The sequence below is a fragment of the Tyto alba genome, unplaced genomic scaffold (assembly GCF_018691265.1).
Source record: "Tyto alba isolate M040663 unplaced genomic scaffold, T.alba_DEE_v4.0 Super-Scaffold_33, whole genome shotgun sequence".
NCBI classification, from domain to species: domain Eukaryota; kingdom Metazoa; phylum Chordata; class Aves; order Strigiformes; family Tytonidae; genus Tyto; species Tyto alba.
This window is the reverse complement of record NW_024881308.1, coordinates 7,090,259-7,114,790: the sequence shown is the minus strand read 5'-3', so window position 1 is coordinate 7,114,790 and position 24,532 is coordinate 7,090,259. Positions and strand designations below refer to the sequence as shown.

General features: G+C 44.7%; 1 protein-coding gene across 1 annotated transcript in view; it reads left to right on the top strand.

Annotated features, from left to right (window-relative positions):
• SLC13A3 (solute carrier family 13 member 3) overlaps nucleotides 1-23,034 on the top strand; it is a 28,077-nt gene extending 5,043 nt beyond the window's left edge. Inside the window, exons 2-13 of the mRNA XM_033003602.2 lie at nucleotides 5,420-5,685; nucleotides 6,048-6,211; nucleotides 11,079-11,145; nucleotides 11,862-12,047; nucleotides 12,950-13,075; nucleotides 15,417-15,512; nucleotides 17,260-17,364; nucleotides 18,347-18,444; nucleotides 19,687-19,799; nucleotides 20,155-20,316; nucleotides 20,666-20,803; nucleotides 21,411-23,034. Coding sequence (XP_032859493.2) covers nucleotides 5,420-5,685; nucleotides 6,048-6,211; nucleotides 11,079-11,145; nucleotides 11,862-12,047; nucleotides 12,950-13,075; nucleotides 15,417-15,512; nucleotides 17,260-17,364; nucleotides 18,347-18,444; nucleotides 19,687-19,799; nucleotides 20,155-20,316; nucleotides 20,666-20,803; nucleotides 21,411-21,596 — 1,707 coding nt within the window. The 3' untranslated portion in view covers nucleotides 21,597-23,034. The remainder of the gene's footprint in view (nucleotides 1-5,419; nucleotides 5,686-6,047; nucleotides 6,212-11,078; nucleotides 11,146-11,861; nucleotides 12,048-12,949; nucleotides 13,076-15,416; nucleotides 15,513-17,259; nucleotides 17,365-18,346; nucleotides 18,445-19,686; nucleotides 19,800-20,154; nucleotides 20,317-20,665; nucleotides 20,804-21,410) is intronic.
• Nucleotides 23,035-24,532: the final 1,498 nt, after the last annotated feature.

The window sequence follows — 24,532 nt, the reverse complement described above, 5'->3', positions numbered from 1 at the left end:
AATCCCTGGGCAGGCTATTGAGGGTGGTGAGCGGTGTTTAAAGTGTATGACACAAAAGGGATCTGACCCATGGTATTTTGTTGCCAAATGGACAATGCAGAAGAGCTATATTCAGTGAAGCATTTTTGTTCTGTACTCAGGGAAGTGCTCCTGGTACAATCCTATGTTATAGGAAGTTGCCTGATAATGAAATATTTTTATTGTGACAGTAGCTAAAGGGAAATTAAAATACTTGCATTGAACCTTAGCTGCTTAAAATCTACAGGTGTAGGCAAATTCCATATAAAAATTTTATAAGAGCTGCCTGAGAAGTTTTGTGAACCAATAAACTGGGTGCATTTCTACAAGCCTCAGGGTAGATGGAGATCACTGGGACTGCTGGCCACAGGTCAGGCTGATTTGGAGTCCCTCCCTCTTGGGAAGCAGATTCCAAAAAAGGGCTTGAGATGGCATTATGTAATTAGCTGAACATGGCTACTGGGCTGGCTACCCGCAGCCGAGAGGGTTCATATGATACTTGTGTGTATGGACATGTGAAAGTTCTGCAAGAGCAGTGGGGATCTCCAAGGCTATTTGCTGAGGTTGTGGCTTTCACCAGAACATCCTTCAGTCTGGCTTCCACAGCTCAGAAATGGCTTTGACAAATCGAAGGAGTCTCAGAATAAGTAAGGGACTGGAAAACAGACCATGTGATGGAAGGCTGTGGGACCTCAACCTATTACTTTCTAAGAATAAAAAGGCAAGGATTAACTTGATCACCACCTTCAAGGCACATCCATCACAAGCAGAGTTTGGATAAGGGCAACCCAAGCTAAGATATAAAAGAGGAGCGTATGAGAAAATTCAGAGGGTTGAAGCTGGCAGATTCAGATTATCACAACATAATTTTAACAGGTAGGTTAGTTAATCATAGGAACAGTTTACTAAATCTGTGGTGGGTTCACCATCACTGAAAATGTTGGGGTTTTTTTCTAATCAAATGTGATGGATTTATCTTTAAACCAAAACCAAACCCTGCTGCTGAAATGGAGGTTCAAAAGGGAAGCCCTGTTAACCTCACACAGGGTGTTAAATCATTACACTGTGTTGTTTTAGCTTCACAGTCCATGAATGTTTGAAGATGTAGGATCTATTGCTGCCTCCAACAGGTGTGAGCCTCAGACCTCTGAGCCAGGGAAGATTTTTCTCTAAGATTCCCATTTCATTTTTGTCATTAGTTTCCTACGTGATCGTGGTCAATTTGCTCACTCTCTCTGAGCTTCAGCTGTCCCGTTTGTAAAACAGAGAAAATTACTCTGTTTTTCTGCTAACTACAAAATACTTCGAGAATTTTAAATAAAAGCATTTAATAAGCTTTATGTCTTTTTAGCATAGATCCAGAGCACGATATCTTCTCTGGAGCTCTTACTTGTGCCCCTGTGTTACTGGACCCTTTCTAGCCATTCTGCAAGTACCCAGAGTGAGCAAAACAACTCTGCTGGCAGGAAGGCTGGCAGTCGGGACTTGGTTTATGTCCAGATTACATAATGTTTGCAAGAGCTGGGTTTAGTAGAAATCAGATTCACATATCCATCCCACCGGAGAGCAGGCAGTGTGAGTGAGATGGCCAGTAGCACAGTCACAGCTGCAAAGTGAGAAGAGCTTGTGAGCGAGATGCTAAAAGCCACTGGTACTTTTTTGTACTGAGTAATTTTGAGTATCATGGATAGGATGTTCCTTTGTGATAGTAGTGGGATAAAAGGGCTTGAAAAGCTCTGGTTCTGCCAAAATAACCTGTAGTACTGGGATTGAGGTCCTGGAGGAGCCCTGTCACCTGTATGCCCCTAGTTTGCTGGTCATAGGGCAGAAGGGTGATGGGGGAGCGTGTGTGGGGGTGATGAGGCTGTGATGACCATGTAACGTGCAAAGGTTGATGGAGAAAAAACAAAGCTTGGCAGTGCCAGGGTAGGACTTATTTGAGCGCTGGGTCTGTCTGGTGGGGAGGCTGTGGGCACTGGGCAGGCAGCACTGGGCTGCCCAGGAGCTGCCTGGGGCTGGTAGAGAACAAGGTCCAGCTGAAGCTCCTGATGTCCCCTTGCAGGTTGGCAGTGGGGACCGATGGCTCGTGCATGCCTGAGTGAGCCAGTTCTCCTTATCTGACCCCCATCCCCTGCCAGCACCTCTTTTCTCTGGGGCAACTCATCTGCCCTTCCAGGAGACCTCGTGCTCTCACCAGCTCTCTTGCCCACGGGAGACTACCCCATGGTTTGGTGTCCTCTGCCATAGCTGGGCAGGTCCCCCAGCATGGAAAATCCCCGGTGTTTTCAGTGCAGTGAAGATGGGATCTGTGTCTGGAGGGGCAGAGGTTGTTCCCAAGGCTCTTGAGCAACAGGAAGGAGAGCTGCTGCAGTCCATAGCCACTGAGCATTTCCCTGGAAATCATTAAATGGTTATAAAATTAACCCAATCACAAGACCCATTTTAAAGTTTGTATGTGCTACCATTTTTCCCCCCTGAACTTTGATAGACTTATTTTGAAAAAAATAAAACCAAAGCTGTAGGGAGGTGAGAGAAGTAGGAGTCTGACAGTGACACAGCAGAGGGATCGAAGGATAAAGATCATGTGGGAGTGATGGTGCTGCACATGACAGTGGATGCAGCCCAGACCGTCCCTGGGCAGCCGTGGCCATCTCCCTGAAAGACCATTCTTCTGACATTTGTTAGCATTTATTGTTTGCATACTAACCAAACTTGCTGGGCACTGGGGGCATTAATTAATTAACATTTGCAAGAATCTTTAAACCAAAACCCTTTCCATTTTATATAGAGATTGGTTCAATTTTATTAATGGTTTGAAATTTTTTTATTCTGGAAGTGTTTGCTCCAAAGTTATTCTGAAGTCGTCTTGTTCCTTTTTTTGTTCAACGATGGTTCTATTTTAAGTGAAAAACTTGTTTAATATAGTTGTCCTCTTTTGGGGTAGAATAAATTGGATAAACAATACTACAGCTTTCTTTTACAGGTGGCTTGCTGTTGATCCACATAGGTTTCAAAATTTTGGGAAAAGCCTCCATATAGTAGTTTTTTCTTCCCTGTTTCAGTTTTACTGCTTGGCTTTTGATTTTGCAATGAAGATTAGTTATTAGATCCATGCTGTGTTTCATTGCAATGCGTTCCAGAGCATTTTCCAAACACTAGAGAATAAATACTTCTTATAAATGGTTTTCTAAATCGTACTTTATCTATTTCATCAAGTCAATTAAAACCTTCACTGATATGCTTGTTTATCAAGGTGTTGTTAAATATTTTCAATTGCTCTACCCCTCTAAGGGGCAGTGTCTTTATTTTGAAGTTGACTTTGGTGCAACTTTTCTTGTAGAAAACTGAAGAATAGTTTGCCAGTGGGAGAAAAAAAAAAACCAAAACAATTTATATGGCCTTTAGAGATCAAATGTAAAAGGACTTAATGAGAGTATAGCGATTTCTTTGGTTTATAAAAAGAACCAGAGTAAAGAGAAATTATCTGTTGCCATGTGAATGAAATCACTAATCTAGTGTGCACACATTTTAAAACATGATTCTTTATTTTTGCAAAATTTAGCCCTGACAGGTTTGTTGCTCTGGTCCTGCTGGTTTGGAGGCAGTGAAGCCATGGGGAGCTCATGGGAGCTGCCAGGTGCCAGGACTGAGCTGGGAATGTAGATGTTTTACTTCACACTACCTCATATGTCATTTTGCTGAGATCTAAAATTACGATGGGAAGTGGTCTTTAAATCCAGATCTTGGATGATGTGTTAGTTCTGCTGCGATTAATGTATTAAAAAAAAATCAAACTAAATTACTCTCAGTTCTGCGGTATTCACATTTCCACATGCACTGGAGCTTTACTAATAGAACTGCTTGTGAAATGCAAAGTTGTGAAATGCAAATCAGAAATTCTGTTGTTTTTGTCACTTTTCAAACACTCATAACAGATGTATTGCACAATAGTTCCATTTTGGTTTCAATTCACTTGGCTTTATGCACCCAGCTGGGTGTCAGGGTAGATTCTGCTCTTTGGCTTTCTCAATAACCATGGTTATATTTTATCCTCAGTTTGTGAGTGTGTAACTGGGCTGATGTCTGCTCTAGGAGCTTGGGGATGACCCTGTTCAGCTAAGGCCTGGAGTGAATTTTTTGTAGGTGGCCGGGCAAGTTGTGGCTCTGCCGATCCTGCTCTGGTGCCTTGCTGCACACTCAAACGCTGCGGCTGAGACCATGTTATCCCCAAAACACAGCTCCACAGAGTTCCCAGCCCGTGCTGTTCCTGAGCCGGCCACGCCAGGGAGCAGAGCCATCATCTGCCTCGCAAAAGCCCCAGCAAACCCAGCCCCAGGTGCTGGGGAGGGAGGTTCAAGTGGAGGGACAGAGGTGCCTTTGAGTAACAATTCAACCTGTTCAACAAGCTGGAAAAGAGTGCTAAAATAAATAGCTATGTGGCTTCCAAATGACTCTCGGCTGTTATTTATAGTGCTGTGGGCACTCTGCCCTGCGGTTGCTGACAATAACCCCGTTCAGCCCCGCCGTGACTGAGCCCGGCTCTGTGCTGGACTCCCCCCTACGCCCCCAGGGCTCTCCCCTCCTGGGCTTGGAGCTGTTCTCCTGACTTCTTTCTGTCGCTCGTTATTTTGGCTGTGGCAGTCATGACAAATGGCTTTGGTCTAGTTTGTGCCTCCTGGGCATATGAATGAATTGATGCCGCGGTGTGGGGGCACTGGGTTTCTGCCAGCCTTGGCCGAGGTTGGGGTGATCCTGGGCATGGGTGAGCTCCCTGCCCTCAGGAAGTGGTGTGACACAAGGGCGCTTGATTTACTGATTTCCGTAGGCACTGGTGTGGGTTGCTGTGGAATGGTTTCTCACAGACCTCTCAGGAGGCTGATCCAAGAAAAGAAACCTTTCTGTGTGCCTCCTGTTGCAAATGTGGGGCCTTGATACATTCATCTCAAAGCTCGTTTTCCATAGACATGCAAAGCACGGTCTGTGGAATTTGGAGAGAAAGCACAAACATATTAAGCATAGTGGGGTCAGATATTGGGACACCTAAGGATGTTAGCAACAGTGCCTGCTGAAGATTATCACCCTAATTCAGCATGGAGGGGCAGTTCCTACTCTCCAGAGCTTCCTTGGCTGATGCCCCAGTGCGCTGCCATCCTGCAGCACATAAGAAGCACAGGCAATCGAGGAGGATTTGGGGCTCTGGCTCTGTGGTCTCAGAGGATCAGTGTCAGTCTTGAACCCCTATGCAATGTAGAGAGGAAGATGTTGCATTTGATGGAAATGATTTTGGAGAAATACTGTATCCCTGAAGGAGTGGTTGGTGCATTTTGCTTGTCTGTCTCCAAGTGAAAAGATGTCTCTGTGATGCCACATGTCTTAGTTTTCCTCTCTCCTCTTTTTGCAGGAAGGAAGATGTCTCTATGTGATCCTGCTGATGGCCCTGTATTGGTGCACGGAGGCGCTGCCCTTGGCCGTGACAGCTCTGCTGCCCATTGTTCTCTTTCCCTTCCTGGGGATCCTTCCATCTAACAAAGTTTGCCCACAATATTTTTTAGACACAAACTTCCTCTTCCTCAGTGGTTTAATCATGGCCTCAGCCATTGAGGAGTGGAATTTACACCGCAGGATCGCGCTCCGTGTCCTCATGTTGGTGGGAGTGCAGCCAGCCAGGTGACTACTGGAGCAGGGGGATCTCCGTGGGGGACATGAGCTGCAGGCGCTCGGGAAGTGGCTCTGCTGTGGTGGGCCGTGATGCGAGTGTCTCCCATACCAGGGGGCTGTCCACACCCCCTTTTCCCAGCTGATGGAGTTTATTCAGCTGTTTGCCTTTGTGCAGAGGCCAGTGGAGCACGAGGAGAATCGTTTGGCTCAGCCCCATAGTTGTGCTCCATCCAGTTACAGGATAATCACAGAAGTCCTTTTTCATATTGGTTTTGTTATCCCTGCACATGTGCTGCTCTTCTTATAGCTATCATATATCAGAGAACTTGCCAAACCAAAGAAATTCAGCTTTTCCTTTTTCTCTCTTTCAGACTAATTTTAGGGATGATGTTGACAACGTCTTTCCTGTCCATGTGGTTAAGTAATACTGCCTCCACTGCTATGATGCTTCCAATTGCAAATGCAATTTTAAAAAGCCTCTTTGGGGAGAAGGACACATCTAAGGATATGAACAGGGAAAATGAAGAAAACCAAGGTAATTGAGACAGGGCAGTAGTATAAGCCAGCTGAGGTCTGCCCTGCTGCTGTCAAATATGCCCCATTTTATTGAGTTCACTGGCACGAGTACCAGGTTTCTTAGCTGCAACCTGGTCTCAGTGCTGGTCCCATTTTAATACATACTTTATTACCTTGATGGAAGGATATTGACATAAAACTCCCTTTTATCCTACCCCTTCCTCATGTCGTGCAGGAGGCAGTGCTTAGGAGTTGTCTGGACAAAACAAGAGGAGGTGCTTGCTGCCCAGCCAACCTGCTCCATAAACCTGCTGCTGGCACAAAGTGACAGTCCAGGTCCGGGCACGGTGGTGATGGGGTTCATAGGGATGCCTCGCTGCAGGGATAGCCAGAGCCAGGGAGGGCTGTAGAGTGCTATGTAATGGTGCGTTGTTGCAGGGACAGGGCAAGAGCAACAGCTCCTCCGTGGCAGCACACAGGGCTGGTGTGGGCGTGTGGGTTCGTGTGCTCGTGGACAGGTGGGTTCTCCTCTGGGTTTTGCTCTTTCTTCTCCCATGAAACTGGAGCCTGAGCTGGATGAGAAGGGGACGATGAAAGGGAGGACTCGCAGGTTAAACACCTATTTATAAAGTGCTTTGTGATTTCCCAGCTTGATGCTACTGCTTGGTGTTGTTCCCGAGCAGGTTGTGGGCAGGCTGGGTCAGGGGTATGCGGTCGGATAAGGTCTTCACAAGCCATTTACCAGGAGTTCGGGCTTCTGGCAAACAGTGACAAAAAACAGCAAAACAGAAATGAAGTCATGAGGTCCCCTTTGCAGCTATTACTGATAGGTGGAGTGGTAGTCACGGCTTCTCTTTCTGGCAGTAATTAGTAATTATTCTGCCCCTGTGATTTAAAAGCAATGGCTGTTTGGTTTTCAGTGAGTCCTAAAGCAGAAAAATGAGTCCTCAGAAGAAGACTCAAACATGTACATAGACTATTAAAGATATAATTAATCATTCATCATTAAAGTCTGGCAATTGTGAGATATTTGCACTCCAGATTGCTTTATCACATTTGCTTTATGGATTTTTGACCATTCATGTCTATTAAAATCAACCCCACTGACATTCTTGCTATAATTTCTTATTCTGTAGAAACATTGTGTTTTGTCAGTCTCCTTTTAACCTTCTTGACCCCATCCTTTGAAATGATTTGACTGCGTAGTTGTGACTGCAAATACAGTAGAGTTTGGGAACACATTAAATCAAGACCCCCATTGTCCCAGCACTGGCAAGCACAAAATTAACATCCTTGGCTCACAATGCTTACAGTGGGGAGAGAAGCCAAAAAAGGCAAAGGGAGAGGCATGCAAGTAGAAGAACGAATAAAGTGATGCTTTGCAAATATCATGTGATGGCGTGATGATGTATTTTTCTTCTGAGGTGGAGACATATAAAAGTAATAAATACAAGCAAAGGAGAAGTCATCTGTAAAATGTACAACATCAAAATGCAGGTTTTCTTGTAGACTTTTTACTTGAACTTTGGAGTCCCAAGGTAGACTCATCCTTTTCTTAAATCTTTCTGAATGGTTGAGAAAAACTGAGTTCCTTGAAGGAAACCCTAAACCTGAAGTCAGTCAAAAGGAATGAATTTGATGTTACACCAAGGAGTGGAGACGTGAAGGTGAGCTTTCTGCAGCGGGTTCCCATCGGTCGGGTGCCATTTGCAGTCAGGGCTGGTCACACATCTCCGATGGGTTTGTTGCAGTTAGTTTTTCAGAAAAAGGTATACTCATATCAGTGTCTACTTTGTTTTTATAATCTAACCGAAGTATAATATGTATGCCAAAAAAGACAGACAGATTTATTTGCAAAGGCAACTATATGTAGAAGCAAACTTTTACAATGGCATATGATAAGGTCAGTTTACAAATCTACTTGGATATGCTTTAATAACACTGTACTAGTGTTGAGGAGGCTAAAGAATAATTGGGTGGCTAAAAAAGAATACATATATATTAAAGAATGTATAGCATGTAAAAGTATTTGATTTTCGTAAGAAATCTCAACAAGTGAATGAACCCAGCTTTTTGAAGGGCTTTGCTTACACACACAGTGCCAGAATTAAAGTGATGTGTCTGACCAGTTGGTCACACTTTTTTGCTGATGAGAGAACCTCAAGGTTGCAATCACTTATGTCCGTGCTCAGCCATGTGGGCAGCATGTTATAGATCAGTAAATATTTACATGCTTGTGTCACTGATAGCTAAAATTTGGTGTAGTGTTTTGTTCGTTTTGATTCTATTGGCTATTGATGCAGTTAGATGAGCTTTGGCGGCTGAAGTCCCAGCTGGTTCTGGTTCATTGAAGGAAGGTTACAAACTGAACACCAACAGTTTTTTTCCGACTTCCAGAACTTTACTTTTGGAGGTGGGTTATAGATTCCCTACAGCTCTGTCTGACATCTCCAGCCTTAAACCCAAACCATGTGACAGGTGTGTGACAAGCTGGAAACTGCTGTGCTAGTGAGCCTGACCATCCTTCCTGCTCTCTGCCCACTACCCCATCATTGGCAATATTTAATTTCTCTGAGCAGCTTCAGTATCTCCAAGTAAAAATCATGATTAAATATTTCCATCTTTTTTTTTTTTCCTGCATAGAGAATATCTTCTGCAAATCCAAGATAAACTACAGTCAGTGCTTGAGGTGTTTCATTGGGTCGCAGACCTGGACATGATGTCTCTAAAGGGCAGGTGGGAAATGTGCATTTTTGGACACTGCTGCCTGGTTTGGCTGCCTAACCCCAGCCCATGCTGGCAGGGTACAGGCCCAGGGCTTCTGCCTTGCACCCCTTTGTGGGTGGAAATATTCCTTCTCAGACCTTTTCAATTTTTTAGAAACAATAAAACTGTCATTAAAGCCAAACTTATCTGGGACAAGCCTTTCTGCCTCTAAGGTTTACAAAGTATTTGGGTGAAATGGCCACTGAATCCTTCTCATACTGCTCTGTGAGAGGTGTGTACAGCGAGGTCCTACCTCAGGGTTCTTTTGCCCCTTTTGACTTACAGACCTGTAACAATTTTCAACTTCTTTTTACCAGTTTCATAGGAATAGTCTGCTTTGTAACAACTCTTGCTTTCCTTTTCATGGTTGCCTTTTGCAAACCTTCCTTAGGTGGTAACTCAGAGATGGTCCTGGCAAGATGGGGTGGGAGTTTGGGTTTAGCAGGGAAAAATTTGAAAAATGTTAAGTGATGGAATGAAATATGTCTCTTTGCAGAGCCAGCATTAGACTTGAGTGGGAGGTCAGTGGTAAGAGGCCTTGGGCTAAGTGTTGGGGGATCAACAGTCAGCTGTGGGTTAATGTTTGTCCTTATAATTACATCCCTCTATCATGTCATCATTGGGATGAAAGCTCAGCATGCGTGCATCCAAGCCAATTAACTCCAATTCAGTAAATTAGCAATGTGTAAAACATGACTTTGCAAAACTCCTTGGTTCACTGAGCTGGAATGAGCTTCGTGTCTTCAGCGCACACATGAGTGAGTCCAGAGACTTTGACCACTAGCCCCTCTCCATGCACTGCTTTTGGTCTCCAGTGCATGTAAGGGTAGAAGAGGATCGTGGTTTGGACTGAGGAGGGGTGCAAGGAAATCTGGGGACTGATGGGGTGGCGGTGGCAGGAAATGGACTCTGTGCACAGTGGTCTGCAGACCCCAGGGAGGTGCAGGGACAGAGGCCTCTGGACCCAAAAACATACAAAGAGCCCTAGGAAAGGAAGCAGAGCCAGCGATGACGGGGAAGGGCCACCTGGTCTGAAGGTGGGTAAAACTCTCAAGTTCTCCAATCCTGAGGAGGGCTGTGGAAAATGGGGTTTAATGGCACGTCTCTACCCCCAACCACAGGAAGTCAAGCCGGGAGCCAGAACTACAAATGCCACAAGCCTTAGTGTGAAATTTGGTAAAAAAGACTGATTGTATTGCATTTCTGTCTTTTGACTTCTCCCATATGTATATGTGTGGTAGAGTGGTGTACATTTCCCAGTTTACTGCCAAGGATAACACTACAGTGGTTGTTCTGGTCAAAATATACCCTTTCCTCAAGTGCTCCTAAGTTCTCCTCGTGTTCCCTGTGTGGTGATAAGGAGGACAGTGAGGCAGTGCCTGTGTGAAATATGCAGGAGGGTACCTGAGAATTGGGTATGCAATAGAGTCCCCCCCAGTATGGCCTTAAACTTGTGTTGGGGACCAGTCTCTCAGCCTGCAGGGTCTGTCATTTATGGAGGGGTTGATGGGCTTGGGAATGGTCCTTGTTGTCAGGTGGACTTCAGAGGACCTGGTATGAAGCCTAATCCCCAAATGTGCCCCACTCTCATCTTTAAGGAGATAATTACAGCTTTATAGTGACTTTGCTCTAGGTGTCTGCAGGGGGTAAAATTCTCATCCCTTGGGGACAGAGCTCCACGGCAGGGAGTGCTCCTGCTGTACCTTGGGGAATGTGCCTTACAGATACATCAGGCCCTACAATTTTTGTTCCTAAGAATGAGCGATGGTTACCACCCAAAAAACCCCACCCGAAACCCATGACCTTGATAAGGGACAACCTGAAACTCCTGGTCATGACAGAGGATCCCAGGGTCAAACCAGTGGCAGTAGTAAAAGGACCAAGCTCTGGGTGTTGGAGAAGCTGGGTGCTCTGGTGGGACTGGAGTGGTGGCAGGAGGAGATGGGCTCGTTCATCCCCACTGTGCACTCCCGACCCTGTCCTCGTGGCATGAGCTCACCCTTCATTTGCACAGGCCCTCCTCTGTAAATGGCAGTTGTTTCCTCCGTTCCTCTGTTTGGTTCAAGGAGAATTTTCTAGATGCTTTGAACTGTTTTAAAGTCCTAATCTTTCTTTTTCAGCATCTTTACAGCAGAATAAACTTTACACTGTACCAACTGAGATGCAGTTTCTGGCAAGTACTGAGGAGTAAGTTAACTATAAAGTTTGTATTAGAGAGTTGAGAGAGAATTATCCCCTGGGCTAGACCAAATTTTAGGAATTTGAAATTCAATCACTGAAATGTTTTGATTATACCAGACATCCCAATCACTAGCAGCCTGATGACAGAAACCCTCCTCTGTGTGTCCAGTATTGCTCTGCATGTTCAAATTATTGCAGAGATTTTCCAACCACTCTGAAAAGGTAGCCAGAGGTTTTCTCCTGCTGGGGAATTGTGCCTTGCTTTTCTCAGGAACATCAAACATGTAAAACCCACCAGGGTCTACACACTGGTGATGGTCCTGCTTTGATAACAACGATGGGAAGGAAGTGTCTTTTCAGGAACAGATGTTTCTTTCCTCTCAGTGCTATCATTTTTTTTTTTATTTTTTTTTTTTTTTTTAGCAGTCCTGTGGACTTTATGCTAAGTGTTTCAAGTTGCCGAGGGGCTGGGCAAGGCATGTGCACTCTCAGCTCCTACGGACGGGTGCTGAGGGTGCTCTACCCTCTGCAAGGCTGCTGGTTCTGCGTGGCAGTTCACCAAGCAGACCCTTCTGCTGCTCTGAGCTGCTTAGGTGTCCTTGAGGACAGTGTTAGCTTGGATTTCTAAAAACGGGGAATTTTCCTTCTGTCAAGGCTCTGAAGTGGTTGCACTGTATTTAAACCAGGGCTTTCACCGGATTCTCTTTTGGACTATTTTAAAGCAAAGATCTGACGGAGGAGAAGGAGATTTCCAGTGATGGTCTCTCAGACTTAAAGAAGGAGGAGGAATACAAAACAAATATATGGAAAGGTTTCCTCATCTCAATCCCATATGCAGCCAGCATTGGAGGTACAGCAACACTGACAGGAACTGCGCCAAACCTCATCCTCCTGGGACAGCTGAAGAGGTATGGGAGACTATCCTGGAGAGCCCTGTCAGTCCTGGAAAACAGACGTATTCTCCATCCCTGTAGGAAATTCCCTTCTGTCTCAAGAACTAGTTTGGAAAATTTATACCCTTCCAGAACATTTTTGGGAAACTTTGTGAGCAGATGAAAGCAGAGAGTGGTTGCATCTGCCTTATCTGTAATAAGCAGGTTTCCAGCACAGCCAGCTGGGCTGTCAGCCAAGCCAGTGCATATGTGCTTCACCTTATTGATGCTGTTAATCCCATTGAATTTAATGGGACTTGACTACATACTACAATTAATTTGGTAACTGTTTTGATCAAACAGGCCATGTAGTGTTTTGTGAACAGTTATATCTACTGCTGTATGGTAGAAAGGAAAATAAGGAACCCACTACTTCTGGTCTGTCTTCTTAGTTATAGTAGATGGCTGCTATGTACATAGGAACAGAGATATGTGCCATTCTAAGTGCCCACAGGTATTTCTTTGCTGGCCTCTACAAGTAGTATGAGCCTCATAGGGAGCTGCAAGCTCCCTATGAGGCTCATGTTCAGACTCTCCATCAGTTATTGTAGCAGGATTTAATCCTGGGTGTTCGGGAATATCACTGTATGAGAGCACCAACCCATCTGGAGAGAGATTTTCAGATCTTTCTTTGCAGGCTTGCACAGCTGGGCTGGGTGAGCTGTGAGTGGCAGGGTGGCCAGGGGAGGTTGTCCCAACACAACGCTCCCCAAATCTCCTGGAGCCCAGATAACTTCTAATGCACACAGAGAATAGTTTTTAAATGCACATGGGCAAGTTTGTGTGATATTTTGCCACTCTTTTCAGATGTTTCTTTACCCTTTAATTGAAGGGTTGTTTTCCTTCTTGCATTAACTTGATTTTTCCCATTTGCTTAGTTATTTTCCAGAATGTGATGTGGTGAACTTTGGTTCTTGGTTTATGTTTGCATTTCCTTTAATGCTGATTTTTCTTCTCCTGGGATGGCTATGGATCTCCATCCTGTACGGAGGAATTAATCTGAGGTATGTTTATATTCACTATACATATACATAGTCTGGTTATACCACCATAGTGAAATACATGTTCATCACGATTCTCATATTAAATCTACTGATACCACCCAGGATCATTTCCTGGACAATGCAGGGGGTTTCACAACTAACTTCAGGATGCTCATGCTATAACAACTCATGTATTTTTAAGAAGCTGATACGCAACAGGAAGGTTTTAAAGATATCTCATAGTTACATGTACTTTATCTAACTGAAATACATACAGATGCAGAGTACGTATTATATATTCATTCAGTTAAATGTACAATTTTTAAAGATTGCTTTACTGCCTGACCTGGGCCTGTGAAGGTCAGTGGCAGATTTTCATTGACGGAAGGGAAAGCAAGATCAAACTTTGGAATTAGTAGCAAAAATCTCCTAGGGCATAAAAGAGCCAGGATTTGTTCCCAGAAACTTGGGTTTGGGACAGATTACTTCACAACAGGGCTTAATTTTACAACAACGTGTTAATCTGTAACTGAGAATAACATGTTTTTTCAGTAAATCTTTGCCAGATACATGCAACCACTAGTGTACACTGCTTAAAATGGTTGCAGCATTGCCATGTTGGGTCATTTGGAGCCCTTTTCCCCTCTGCACAATCTCGCATGTGATAGTAACAAACTCACAGTCCTGCTTCCTCCAGGGACCATACAGAATTTCTAATATTTAGAAAAGTCTTTAATTGTTATTTTGAGTTAAAAATGCAAATAAAAGAGGGAGGGGGAGGGAAAGAGAACAGGTGTCCAAATATTTACATTGTCTCAGAGACAGGAAAAAATCAATGGGAAAGTTTCAGTCCAGAAAACGCCAAATGTCAGTCCTTAAATTGCTCATGGGGCTTCACGGGAGGCCCTGCGTGCTGCTGTGGGATGCTCTGCGGGTCGCAGCTGCCCGGGCCTGCCCCGCTCTGCCTCATGCGCCTGGGGCTGGTGCGGCGCGGGGCCCGAGTTCCCGTGCCCGGTGGTGAGGGTTGGGGCACGGCCCCGGCGTCCTGCCGGCACAGCCCTGGCCGATCAGGTGAGGGAAGAGGTAGCTGTGCTGGCCAAAGCCCCTGGCGAAATGCAAAACTGCTCTTGTGCTCAGAGAACGTGATGCTTTCTGTTTTGTTTGGCTTGTCTCTGTCAGCACAAAGCCCGGCTTTATTGGGATAGCTGGGCCAGCACAGATACCAGTATTCCCCAGTGGCGAGGTGCCTTGGAAGAGACATTGCAAAGCTGCACAAGTACAGCCAAGGAGTCTGTTGGGTTGCTTTGACTGTAACGGCTCGGGGATAGTGATTGGAGTTCCTGTGTGGGCAAGTCCTCAGTGTCTGCAGCACAGCATGGGCAGGTGGACATCGTTCCAGTTGCAGGTCAGCTTTGCTTGAATCCAAGAAACATTAAAAGGCTTATGGGCTGACTGAGCTGAGCTGAAGCTGCTGTTAATAACACCCCCCAAAAATAAGAAATGGAAGGGTCAGATGTAGCTATTTGAGGTTCAGGAACTTCTGAGTGATCAACTCTTCATCCGTATAGAAGATCCAGCTGGGATATCCCTTTGAAATAATGAATTAAGGAAGTGCAGCAATGATGGGGCCAGATGGATGTATCTGATTCAAGGCTGGGTCTGTAGGTTTAATCAAGACCACAGGCAAGGTTAGAAACCAGGTTCAGCATCATGGGAGGTGATGGGAGATGCAGTGCAAGATAGGACTATATCATTTGCATGCACATGCTACAGAGGAGCAGTGTGTGCAGTCAGCTCGGCCAGGCTAAGAGGCTTAGCCAGGACCACATTAACATTCCCAGCCAGTTAGAAATTCCTCACATTTTTGTTGGTCCTCAGCAGCATCCTGGGATCACCCAGGAAATTGCAAATGACTTGAGAAATAAAGGGACAGATTAATTTTCTGTGTCACTCTCTTCCTAGTTGTTCTGCCCAAGTAGGTGATTGCTAGGGATGAGGAAATCCTGCAGTGTTGGGACTTCCTTTTGGCAGTCACAGCATATGCTGGAGGAAGCAGTTCAGAATATAAATGAGAGGAAACTTCCCAACCTCTGCAGGGTCTCCTTTGTATGAAGGCATAGAGAAAGGATATATAAAATAGGGCCTAATTGCCTTTATCTACACCAGAGACCATAATCATTAGTCTTCATAATCTGAAGATAATGTAGACTGAGCTGCCGGAGATGTGCAGCCCTTTGAAACTTGCAGAGCAGGCACTGGAGAAGTACACAGAGACATACATGTGCTGCAGTTGAAAATGTAGCATTTACTATATGTCAGTTATGTTAAAGGCATGTGAAAATGTAACCGTGTTTCTTGGCAGGGGCTGGAGAACAAAAAAGTCAAATTTAAGAGTGGATGCAGAAGCCCGAGCCAGAGAAGTGATAAAGGAGGATTATCAGAAACTGGGTCCAACAAAGTGAGTCATAAAGTTGGGACTGAAATGAAAAAGAAGTCAAGTGGGTTTGGAAATGTCCTGTCTTGAGAGTGGAGGAGTTTCTTAGAAGAAAATTAAATCTATGTTTGCACACAGTGTGTTTGTAACCTGCTGAAGTTTGCTTTTTGCATGCTCCAGCTTCTTCACCTTCACTAACATGAATAATTGCAAATAGCAGCTTGTATGCAAATCTCAAGAACAAAGTTCATATTATAGAGTGAATTCATCTGGGTTCTTTAATTACTGTTTGCAATTTTTTTACTCCAGGGACAAAAACAATCCTGTGTGCATTATGTACTAACCAACACAGGCTGAATTTTGAACATTTGTGCATACTTGATCTGCAAAGAAGGAAGCATTTGCTGAGAAGGCTGGTGAATCATGACAGATAGGAATCATATGGATTGTGGATATACTTTAAGAAATCTTAATAGCTGCTCAAAGAAAGTATATGGAAAGAAGTCACATCCATGTCATGTAATACATTATTTTTTCTGAATGTCTCATTCAACTCCATTAGTTAGGTGAAGAAAGAACAAGAGACTTTTAGCTTCGTATTGTAGTTTCTCAAAGATCTTGTCTTCTGAAAAAAAGCCTGGTGCAGATTGAAATGATGGTGATCCTGTTTTGGAAAAAGGAACCAGCAGAAGGAAACATGAGTTTTAGACTTATGAGAAATGCTGAAAAAGAGGAAGCAGCAAAGGTTGAGTATCTCTAGGAATCAAACCCTAGGTATGTTCAACCAGCCACCAATATTCTGGGCAACAAGGGATAGTGAAGGTTTTTGAAACTGTAGGTATTACCCTTAAATGGTCAGTGTTTTTCCATCTGTAAAATAATATTTTCATACTCACGGAAATGCTGTGAAGACTCAGTGATGTTTGTGTCGTGCTATCGACATTATAATTATTGCTGTTGTGTGGAAAATGGAGTGGTTCTTCAAAGACAATTGTCTGTGCCTGTGCTGCAAATGAAAGAAATTGGTTTACTTGTTCCATTCAGTACATTATCGAGCAGCCTGCAAAATGTCTCTGAAAGAATCAAAGTCCCACTTTGAGGTCTAGGAGTGAGAAAGTCCATTAAGCTGTGCTCTACCAATTTGATTAGCAAACCCATAACTTAAAATCAGTGCAAGTGGCCTCTTCCCCGTGGTTTAAATGCCCTTCCTTGTGCTCAGAGAGATTTTAAACAGTGTTTTGAGGCATTTTCTTGGTTAAATCTTGACTCTACCAGATACTTAGTGAATGATAGTGCTATTTACCCTGCTGTTTGTCATGTATCTGAGGCATACTTGAAGAAGTTTGTTCCTGCTGTCTCATATATGATTTGAATCTCATCCATCTTTTTACATCACTTGTACTGGAGTGAAACCATCCCTAGCTGACCGTGCCTTAGGGACTTCCCAGAGGGCAACAGTAAGAGACATGACCATGAGATGCTGCTTGGCCCTTCTTCTCTGCCACGGCCAGAGAGTCAACCTTGCTTATCCCTGTTGTGATATCTGGGCATTCCTGAAGCCCTTAATGTCTTCCAATAAGAGAGAATTGCTGGCAAATATCAATATTTGAAAACAGATTTACAATCTATTCCAATGTTTCACTGTAGTTATTTTCAGAAAACCAGCCTAACTTCTCACTCAAGCTGCAGCAACTTGAGCTCAATACTTGTTGTATCTTGGATCCACTCTTCTAGCACATCGATCTTTTAACTGCATTTCTTTTAATTTTAGGTTTGCAGAACAAGCAATTTTCTTTTTCTTCTGCATGTTTGCAATCATGCTTTTCTCCAGGGATCCCAAATTCATTCCAGGTTGGGCAAGCTTGTTTGCACCAGGGTAAGATTTTATTTTCATTCCACTGTCACATTTTTCAATAAAATTTCCAAGTCATTGAGATTCCTGGGCTTCTGACTGTATTGCTTAACACTATTACTCAGGTTTCCTGGAATAAACTGAGCTTCAAGTAGCAGAGCCAACTTTATTGTTTCTGTCTCTTGGAGGAGGTACACAGAGCCTGATGGGAAGTTGGCATGTGTCTATCTGAGGCCATCCCTAGGGTTTTAATGTTGGGAACACTGCTTATAGGTACATTTACAGTGAAATACTGAATTAATTGATTTCACTGGAGGTCTGGAGACTGAAGAGAGATGGCAGGAGCTGACCCTGAGTGCTATCCTGTCTGTTTGGCAAGTTTGTCTCCCCTGTGACATCCATAACTTTGGAAGACAAACAGATATAGCAGTTGGGGAATGCTCAGGCTCAGAGAGGGTACTGTGATTTCTTAACAGAAGAGACCATCATTTTTTTTAAATAAAGCCCTAGCTTAATAAATGATTCCTTAATACAACAAAGTAGTTATGGACTTTTTCCTCATCAGTTAATAGCTCCTTACAATCAAACACATGCTTAAGCTCTTTACTGGATGGAACCTGCCCTTCACCATAGAGTCTGAGCGTTTTGCAAAGAGCTGATATAAATAAGATGCTCTAGGCTCTGTCTCCCAACCTGCAATGAGCTGAGGAAACTTGTCCTCGCAGCCCCTCATGGACTGACCATGACTCTGCAATCAGAACAGCCAGAGCATCAGTGTGGTGAGCATTAGATCTTGGTTTTTACATTTGTAGGGCAGCTTTTCTAGGGGGTTCACAGCCGATCGTTGAAATGTAGCTCAACAGGGAATTAAAAAGAACTGTGAACAACGAGCCTTGTTCAAACCTGATGGAAACTTGTAATCTTCTTTGATAAATCCCTGTTCTCATAAACTTTGTAATTCTACAGGCTTGTGCTTCTTACACGTATTTCTGCTGCTTTTGGACAGGTTTATCTCAGATGCGGTTACGGGCATCACCATTGTGATTATACTGTTCTTCTTCCCTTCACAAAAACCTTCCTTCAGGTGGTGGTTTGACTTGAAAGGTGAGTAGGAGACCCCTCCGGGCAGGGACTCTGCTCTTGCTCGTGCTCTGGCAAGGCAGGCATGGAGCACAAGCCAAGACTATCCTCCCTTGGACCTGCACCAGCCCACAGCAGCTGCACTGGCCGTCTGGAGCCACGTGGCTTGAAGGTGCAATTTGTTCCTGCAGAGGATTTTTTTCTGAAGTGCCAGGAAAGGTTTAGCAGTCACTGCCCTGCTGCTGGTTGCAGGAATGACTCAGTTGCTCACATAGCTGTCAGAGATGATGCCATGGTGGGTTGAAATGAGCTGAAATTGGTGGTGTTTACCATAGCAGACCTGATTGTGAAACAGGTTTGGTTGCTGACTCCCAAACAGCTCCTGTCCCTCAACAGGGGAGCATGAACCTCTGAGAGAGCAAAGCTGGGCAAGTTGTCCATATTCAGAAACAGGGGCCCTTCCTCAGTTCCTAGAATGATTTAGAATGTAACCTCCTGAAGCCCAAACTCTCCATCAGGTTTTGGTACCAGGAGTCTTTGCAGGTCTTGGGTCTGTCCTCTTGAGTAATGATGAGATAAAAATTTTAATTCATAAGCCACTTGGAATAAGAGATAGTCTTAATGTGGAGATGCAGCTGATGAAGACCCTTGGTAGATGGTGCAGCATCACCTGAGGTCTATGGGAATAAAATAACAGCTGCTTTCAGTCATGCAGAATCAGGCCTCCTCTGGATAAAATGTGTGCCCTTGTTCAGCAGAAAATCACAGTCCCATTAGTGCGTCCTTCCATATGACAAAGCTCACTTCAACATGTATTAAGAGATGGCCTTTAGGGGATATGAGCTCTCTGCTATAAAACTCACTGGCTGTTGAACAGCAAGTGGAAAATTAATAACATCTTCATAATTAAAATGGTAGAAAAATTTCTCCTTCCATGGACTTCCATTTGTTGGAGACAATGTTTATGACTGTTACAGAGAGAAAATTAAACTGATGTTAGACTTTCCCTCAAGAAAGCCTCAAAGAAAACTTTTAGTGCTAGAATTTCTTTTATTTTCCTTTTTTTTTTTTTTTTTAAGATCTGATAATAAGCTAAAAGATCTTTTAATGTCTAGCTTAAGAGACTCTGTATGTGTATTTTATCATCAACTCATGGTTAGTGAGCTTCAGCACTGATGTCAGGCTCATGATATCATTCTGTCAGATGATGACTGACGTGGTCCTCTTTGGGTGGGTGTTTGACATGGGAATTTTCTCTTCATCTAGCACCAAACACTGAGACACAGCCCTTGTTGACTTGGAAGAAGGCCCAAGAGACAGTGCCCTGGAACATCATCTTGCTGCTTGGAGGAGGCTTTGCCATGGCAAAGGGCTGTGAGGTGAGGCCTGCTGCAGATGCCATGTTGCAATCATCCTGCCCAGTAGAGTTGGATTTTATCGGGGTGTCACTCGGGGTTCTCATTTGGCTCTGGGCAATTTGCATCTGTGGAGTCTCAGCATTTGAAGGACTTGTTTCTCAACTCCAAGTGACAGTGGTGTGCAGCAGATAACTAAGGAGGTTAAGAGATCTTTCAACTCTTTTCAAACTGCTTGCTGTCCCTGAGGACACTGCACATAGGAGTTTATGTGGGTTGGTGAAGGTCATCTGTAATTTACAGTTCTAGGAGAGGACCCATTCACCTGTAAGGACACAGGAGCTCTGCTCTCCAGCTTGTTTGCTCTCCCCTTCTGCAGGAGTCTGGTTTGTCTGTCTGGATAGGAGGCCGCCTGCATCCCTTGGAGGGTGTACCACCACCTGTGGCTGTCATCCTCATCACGATCGTCATTGCCTTATTCACGGAGTTTGCCAGCAACACAGCCACTATTATCATCTTTCTGCCTGTCTTGGCAGAGCTGGTAAGGTAGTCCCATGGCAAGACCAGCTGCTGCTCTGCTCCCCTCCTCACCCTGCCCCTTGGATGAGCAGGTCTGTGTTGTGTCTGTGCTGGGACAGGCATCACACGGTTCTCCTGCTCCTGGGTTTCAGACGCTTTGGAATCCTTGGGAGCAACAAAGCAAGTGCTGTAGCATAACGTGGGCATTGAAGGATAATAATCCTTCAGATGTTGTTGGCGAGATAAGTGATTATTTACCAGAGTGTGGGATAGGGCTCTTCATGGTGCACTAGCTATTTGCATTGTTTGATATATCTGCCTATGTCTCCTCATCCCCAAGGTACAATTTCTGTTCCTTTCTCTTTTTCAAGGCCATTCGTCTGAAAGTAAATCCCCTCTATTTAATGATACCAGGAACTATAGGATGCTCTTATGCGTTCATGCTGCCAGTCTCAACACCTCCTAATTCAATTGCGTTTTCTTCTGGACACTTGATGGTCAAGGATATGGTAAGTTCTTTTAGGTACAGAATATGCTGAAAGCAATAAACCTGAGTGGAGTGTTTAAAGAAATCAATTTTCTGGATTGTTACTAGTTCAATATAAAGTAAAGTGAAGAGACAGAAGTCTGATACTGTTCTCAGCAGTGTTTGAAGGCACAAGGATATGGAAAGAGCCTGTGTGAAGTCTGGCCCTGTGAAATTTGGAGCCACCGTGGCTCCAAATGGTGACAAAGATGGTATTGAATGTGCTCAGCATCTCCCAGACCCTGCTCCTGTTGCTGCTAGTGTCAGCAACTCAACTTTCATAGGTTTCTGGATGCGGGAAAAGTTCCCCAGCTCAGGGAAACAAAGCTTATGAGTAAAATTAGGCTTAGTCCCAGTTCCTGCTCACATTCCTGAGGCTAAACAGATGTTAGTTTTTTTGATGGATCAAAGCTTGGTAAGCATCTGCAGAATGGCCTTTGTGGGTTAAGAAAGCCCGCTTAAGATGTTGTTAATATTAACAGCAATTAAGCTTTCCATTTTTATAATGTTTATATTCAAATAGCTTCATGCTTCACATGCTGTAGATGTCCAGTCTAAACTCAACAGTTGTCTGTGTATTTCTTTTGTAGGCAAGAACTGGGTTGCTCATGAATCTTATGGGAGTTCTGCTTCTTAGCTTGGCTATGAACACGTGGGCCAAGAGCATCTTCCAGCTGGGGACCTTCCCTGCATGGGCCAACATCCATTCACAGAATGCCACTTCACTCTTGACAGCTGTAGAAAATGTCACTTTAAGTGCACTAAATAAAATATGAACAAAGCCACCCCCGGGGAAGGACTCACTCACTTAGGACTTGGGCACTGGAATCGTCAGAGTACGCACAGGAGGAAAGTCACGTGGCTGCTCACACTGTGTGGGACCCTCTGGTTTAATTTTATTTTTAGAAATACTGGTCAGTGTCACAATATCCATTTATTATTTTCTCTGAAGATCTTTCCCCAGGTACCAGTCAGACGTTCCCAGAGTCCGTCTGTCATAGGTGGTTGTTAACTGGACAACCCTGTAAGTGTTAAGCATCTTCACGTAGATGCCTCTCCCCCCTGAAAGCTAGTGAGCTTTGCTGCTCTAGCTTCTGATACCCTACCTCGTTTTGGAGAGTAACCCTGCGAACAGGATGGAGGCAACTGGATTATTTATGGCCAACCCAATGTGAGTGAGTGTATCAGAATCTGGCCGGGGGAAGGCGGCGTGGCCAGGTGCTTCTAGCAAGATGTGAAGGATGGGGTCTCATTACTATCTCATGAGTAATTCTCTCATGGAGGATGAAGACTATTTCTTCAGGTTTGTGAAGGGGTGATTCAGGAGATGTGTTGCTGGGACTTGGTGCATTACTCCAAGCTTTGGTAAGAGGAAGGCAGCAGTTTGTTTCCAAACACATTAAGTGTTTTGAAAACCTGGGACAGTAATTGCTGCCTGGTTCTTTGCACTGAGTACACAGATGAGGGTTTGGGACCAAATTAATTTCTGACGTAACTTTGGACGTCGGTGGTGTTTCACCGTTGGTAAATGTGGCCAGTCTTAGGTTTATGAGGTTGACTCACTCATGAGTGACCCGCTGAGTCACAGGTCAGTGGGCAAGTTGCATTGTAATATTACTGACATTTCTGAAAAATAGGTTTTGATTCTTAACATCTTTTTAAATCAGATTGCTTGGGTACTTTCAATGAAAGCATTGCAAATTGACTGTGATTTTAATCACCATTTTACCTGATTTTTTTTTATTATTTTCTGTAAGAATCTAAAATATTTAATTTAAAAGACCACTTATTGAAATAGATGGATTGAAAGATGAAGGATATGATTCTTGGTTTAGGGAAGGTGAGTGACTGGATCCCTGTGCTGGGACAGATTTCTCTGATGATGGGAACTGTGGCACTAGCAAGGTGGACTGGCCTGGGGTAGGGATCCATCTCATCCCCTTGCTCCCGTGTGGCTGGTAAATCCCAGGGCCAGGTGGGAGAGCTGGCAGGGCGATGCTCACCAGCCACAGTGACTGCTGCGGGGCATGACCCTGGAGTTGCATGGCAGGTGGGGACTCGTGAGAGTTGAACCAAAACCACCAAAACCAGTTGAATGTGGAACTTTGATCGGTCAAGTTCAAAAAAAATCCTTAATGTTCAACAAAATCTTTCAGTTCAACAAAATCCTTAATGATTGTGGAAAACATACAATAAAGCACATTTGTTAGCATGTCACATTGTCCTGTTTGCTCTGTAGATTGAGAGGAGATAAGCAAAACCCAAGCCTTCCCCTCCGCTGGTTTCACCCCCTGATTTGGGCAGTGGTGCCCCAGGATGAGCAGAAGGGCAGTGAGGTCTGCCTTGTTGTCTGAGCAAAACGGAGCCCTGTTAAGCAGAGGAGCAACGAGACTGGGAAGGCTCCTAGCCCAGCATCTCAGGGCTGCTGTGCTAGAGAGGTGCCACCCCGGCAGCCACTTTTGCTGCGGATACCCCGTATCGCTGTCCTGCTTCCCCAGGACAGCTCTGTGCTGGCTGCGTGCTGGGCATGGGCACCTTGGTTCTGCACGGGGGCTCCTCGTCATGCCTTAGCGAAGATGGGCTGAATGGGGACAGGAAGATTGCTCCCTGCTGTTCCCTTTCCCAGCTGGCGGTCCCATGCACAGCACGGCACGGCTGTCCCAGGGCCAGGGAACGGGCTGTACCCTGCGCAGCCGGGTGCTGCAGGAAGGAGCCCTGTGTCCCACTGCCCTCCCACCGCCAGAGCTGCTGCTGCAGGGGATCAGAGCGGTCACTGGAACAGAGCTGCCACTGTCCCTGCAGCCTGGCGTACGGGCAGCGAGGGCCTTTGGATCACCTAATTTCAAGGCTCAAAGTGTAACATCGCGCCCAGCTCCACTGCAGGCACAGGGGTCACAGGGTTTACTTATGGTCTCAGCTCTGGCATGGTGCATCCTACTTGAAACCAGGAGGATGGTTTTACCTGGGCATGAAAGCAGAACTGAGACCACAACGTTTGTATAGAAATCTCCAAAAGTCACTCCCAGCATCCTGGCAAGTCTGTGGCACTGTCTGTCCAGTTATCAGAAGGTATTTCACAAATGCAGCCAGGGAAGGTTTATTATCTCTGTGCTGATATAGGAAACTGAGGCAGAGAGGGGACCAGTGACCTACCCAAAGTCACACAAAGGGGCATTGGCAGACCTGGGAAAGGTGTGAGGAGCATCCAGATTCTAAACCTCTAGTTTAGTCAAAGATTTGGCTTCTGCGACCTCTATCAGCAGCCTCTGCGTTTCCCAGGGCTCACCATAGGATCTGGTTTAAGGCATCTGTGAGAGCAGGACTGGTCTAGCATCTTTTTTTTTTTTTTTTTTTTTTTTCAAACAGAGATTTTAGGATTTAGTATTTCTGACGTTCAAGGGTAAACTGGCCTGCATGAATAATTTCTGGTTCCTTTTGCTGCTACTAGTACTAAAATTTGCCAAAAGCAGCTTTTAATGGTAAGTCAACCCCATTATTCTTGAAGGGTCTGTGATGTAAGTGAAGATATGAAAATTCCCAGGAAAGGGCATTTCAAGTGCTGTACTAACCTTCTATGACTTCAGCTGTGTTATTTCAAAGAAACTTTGCCCATCTATGCATCATTTCTCTAGGAATGTAAAAATCCAACAACCATCGCAAAAGCCATTCACATTAGCAGCCTGCTTGTGAATTTTAATTAACAGGAAATGCC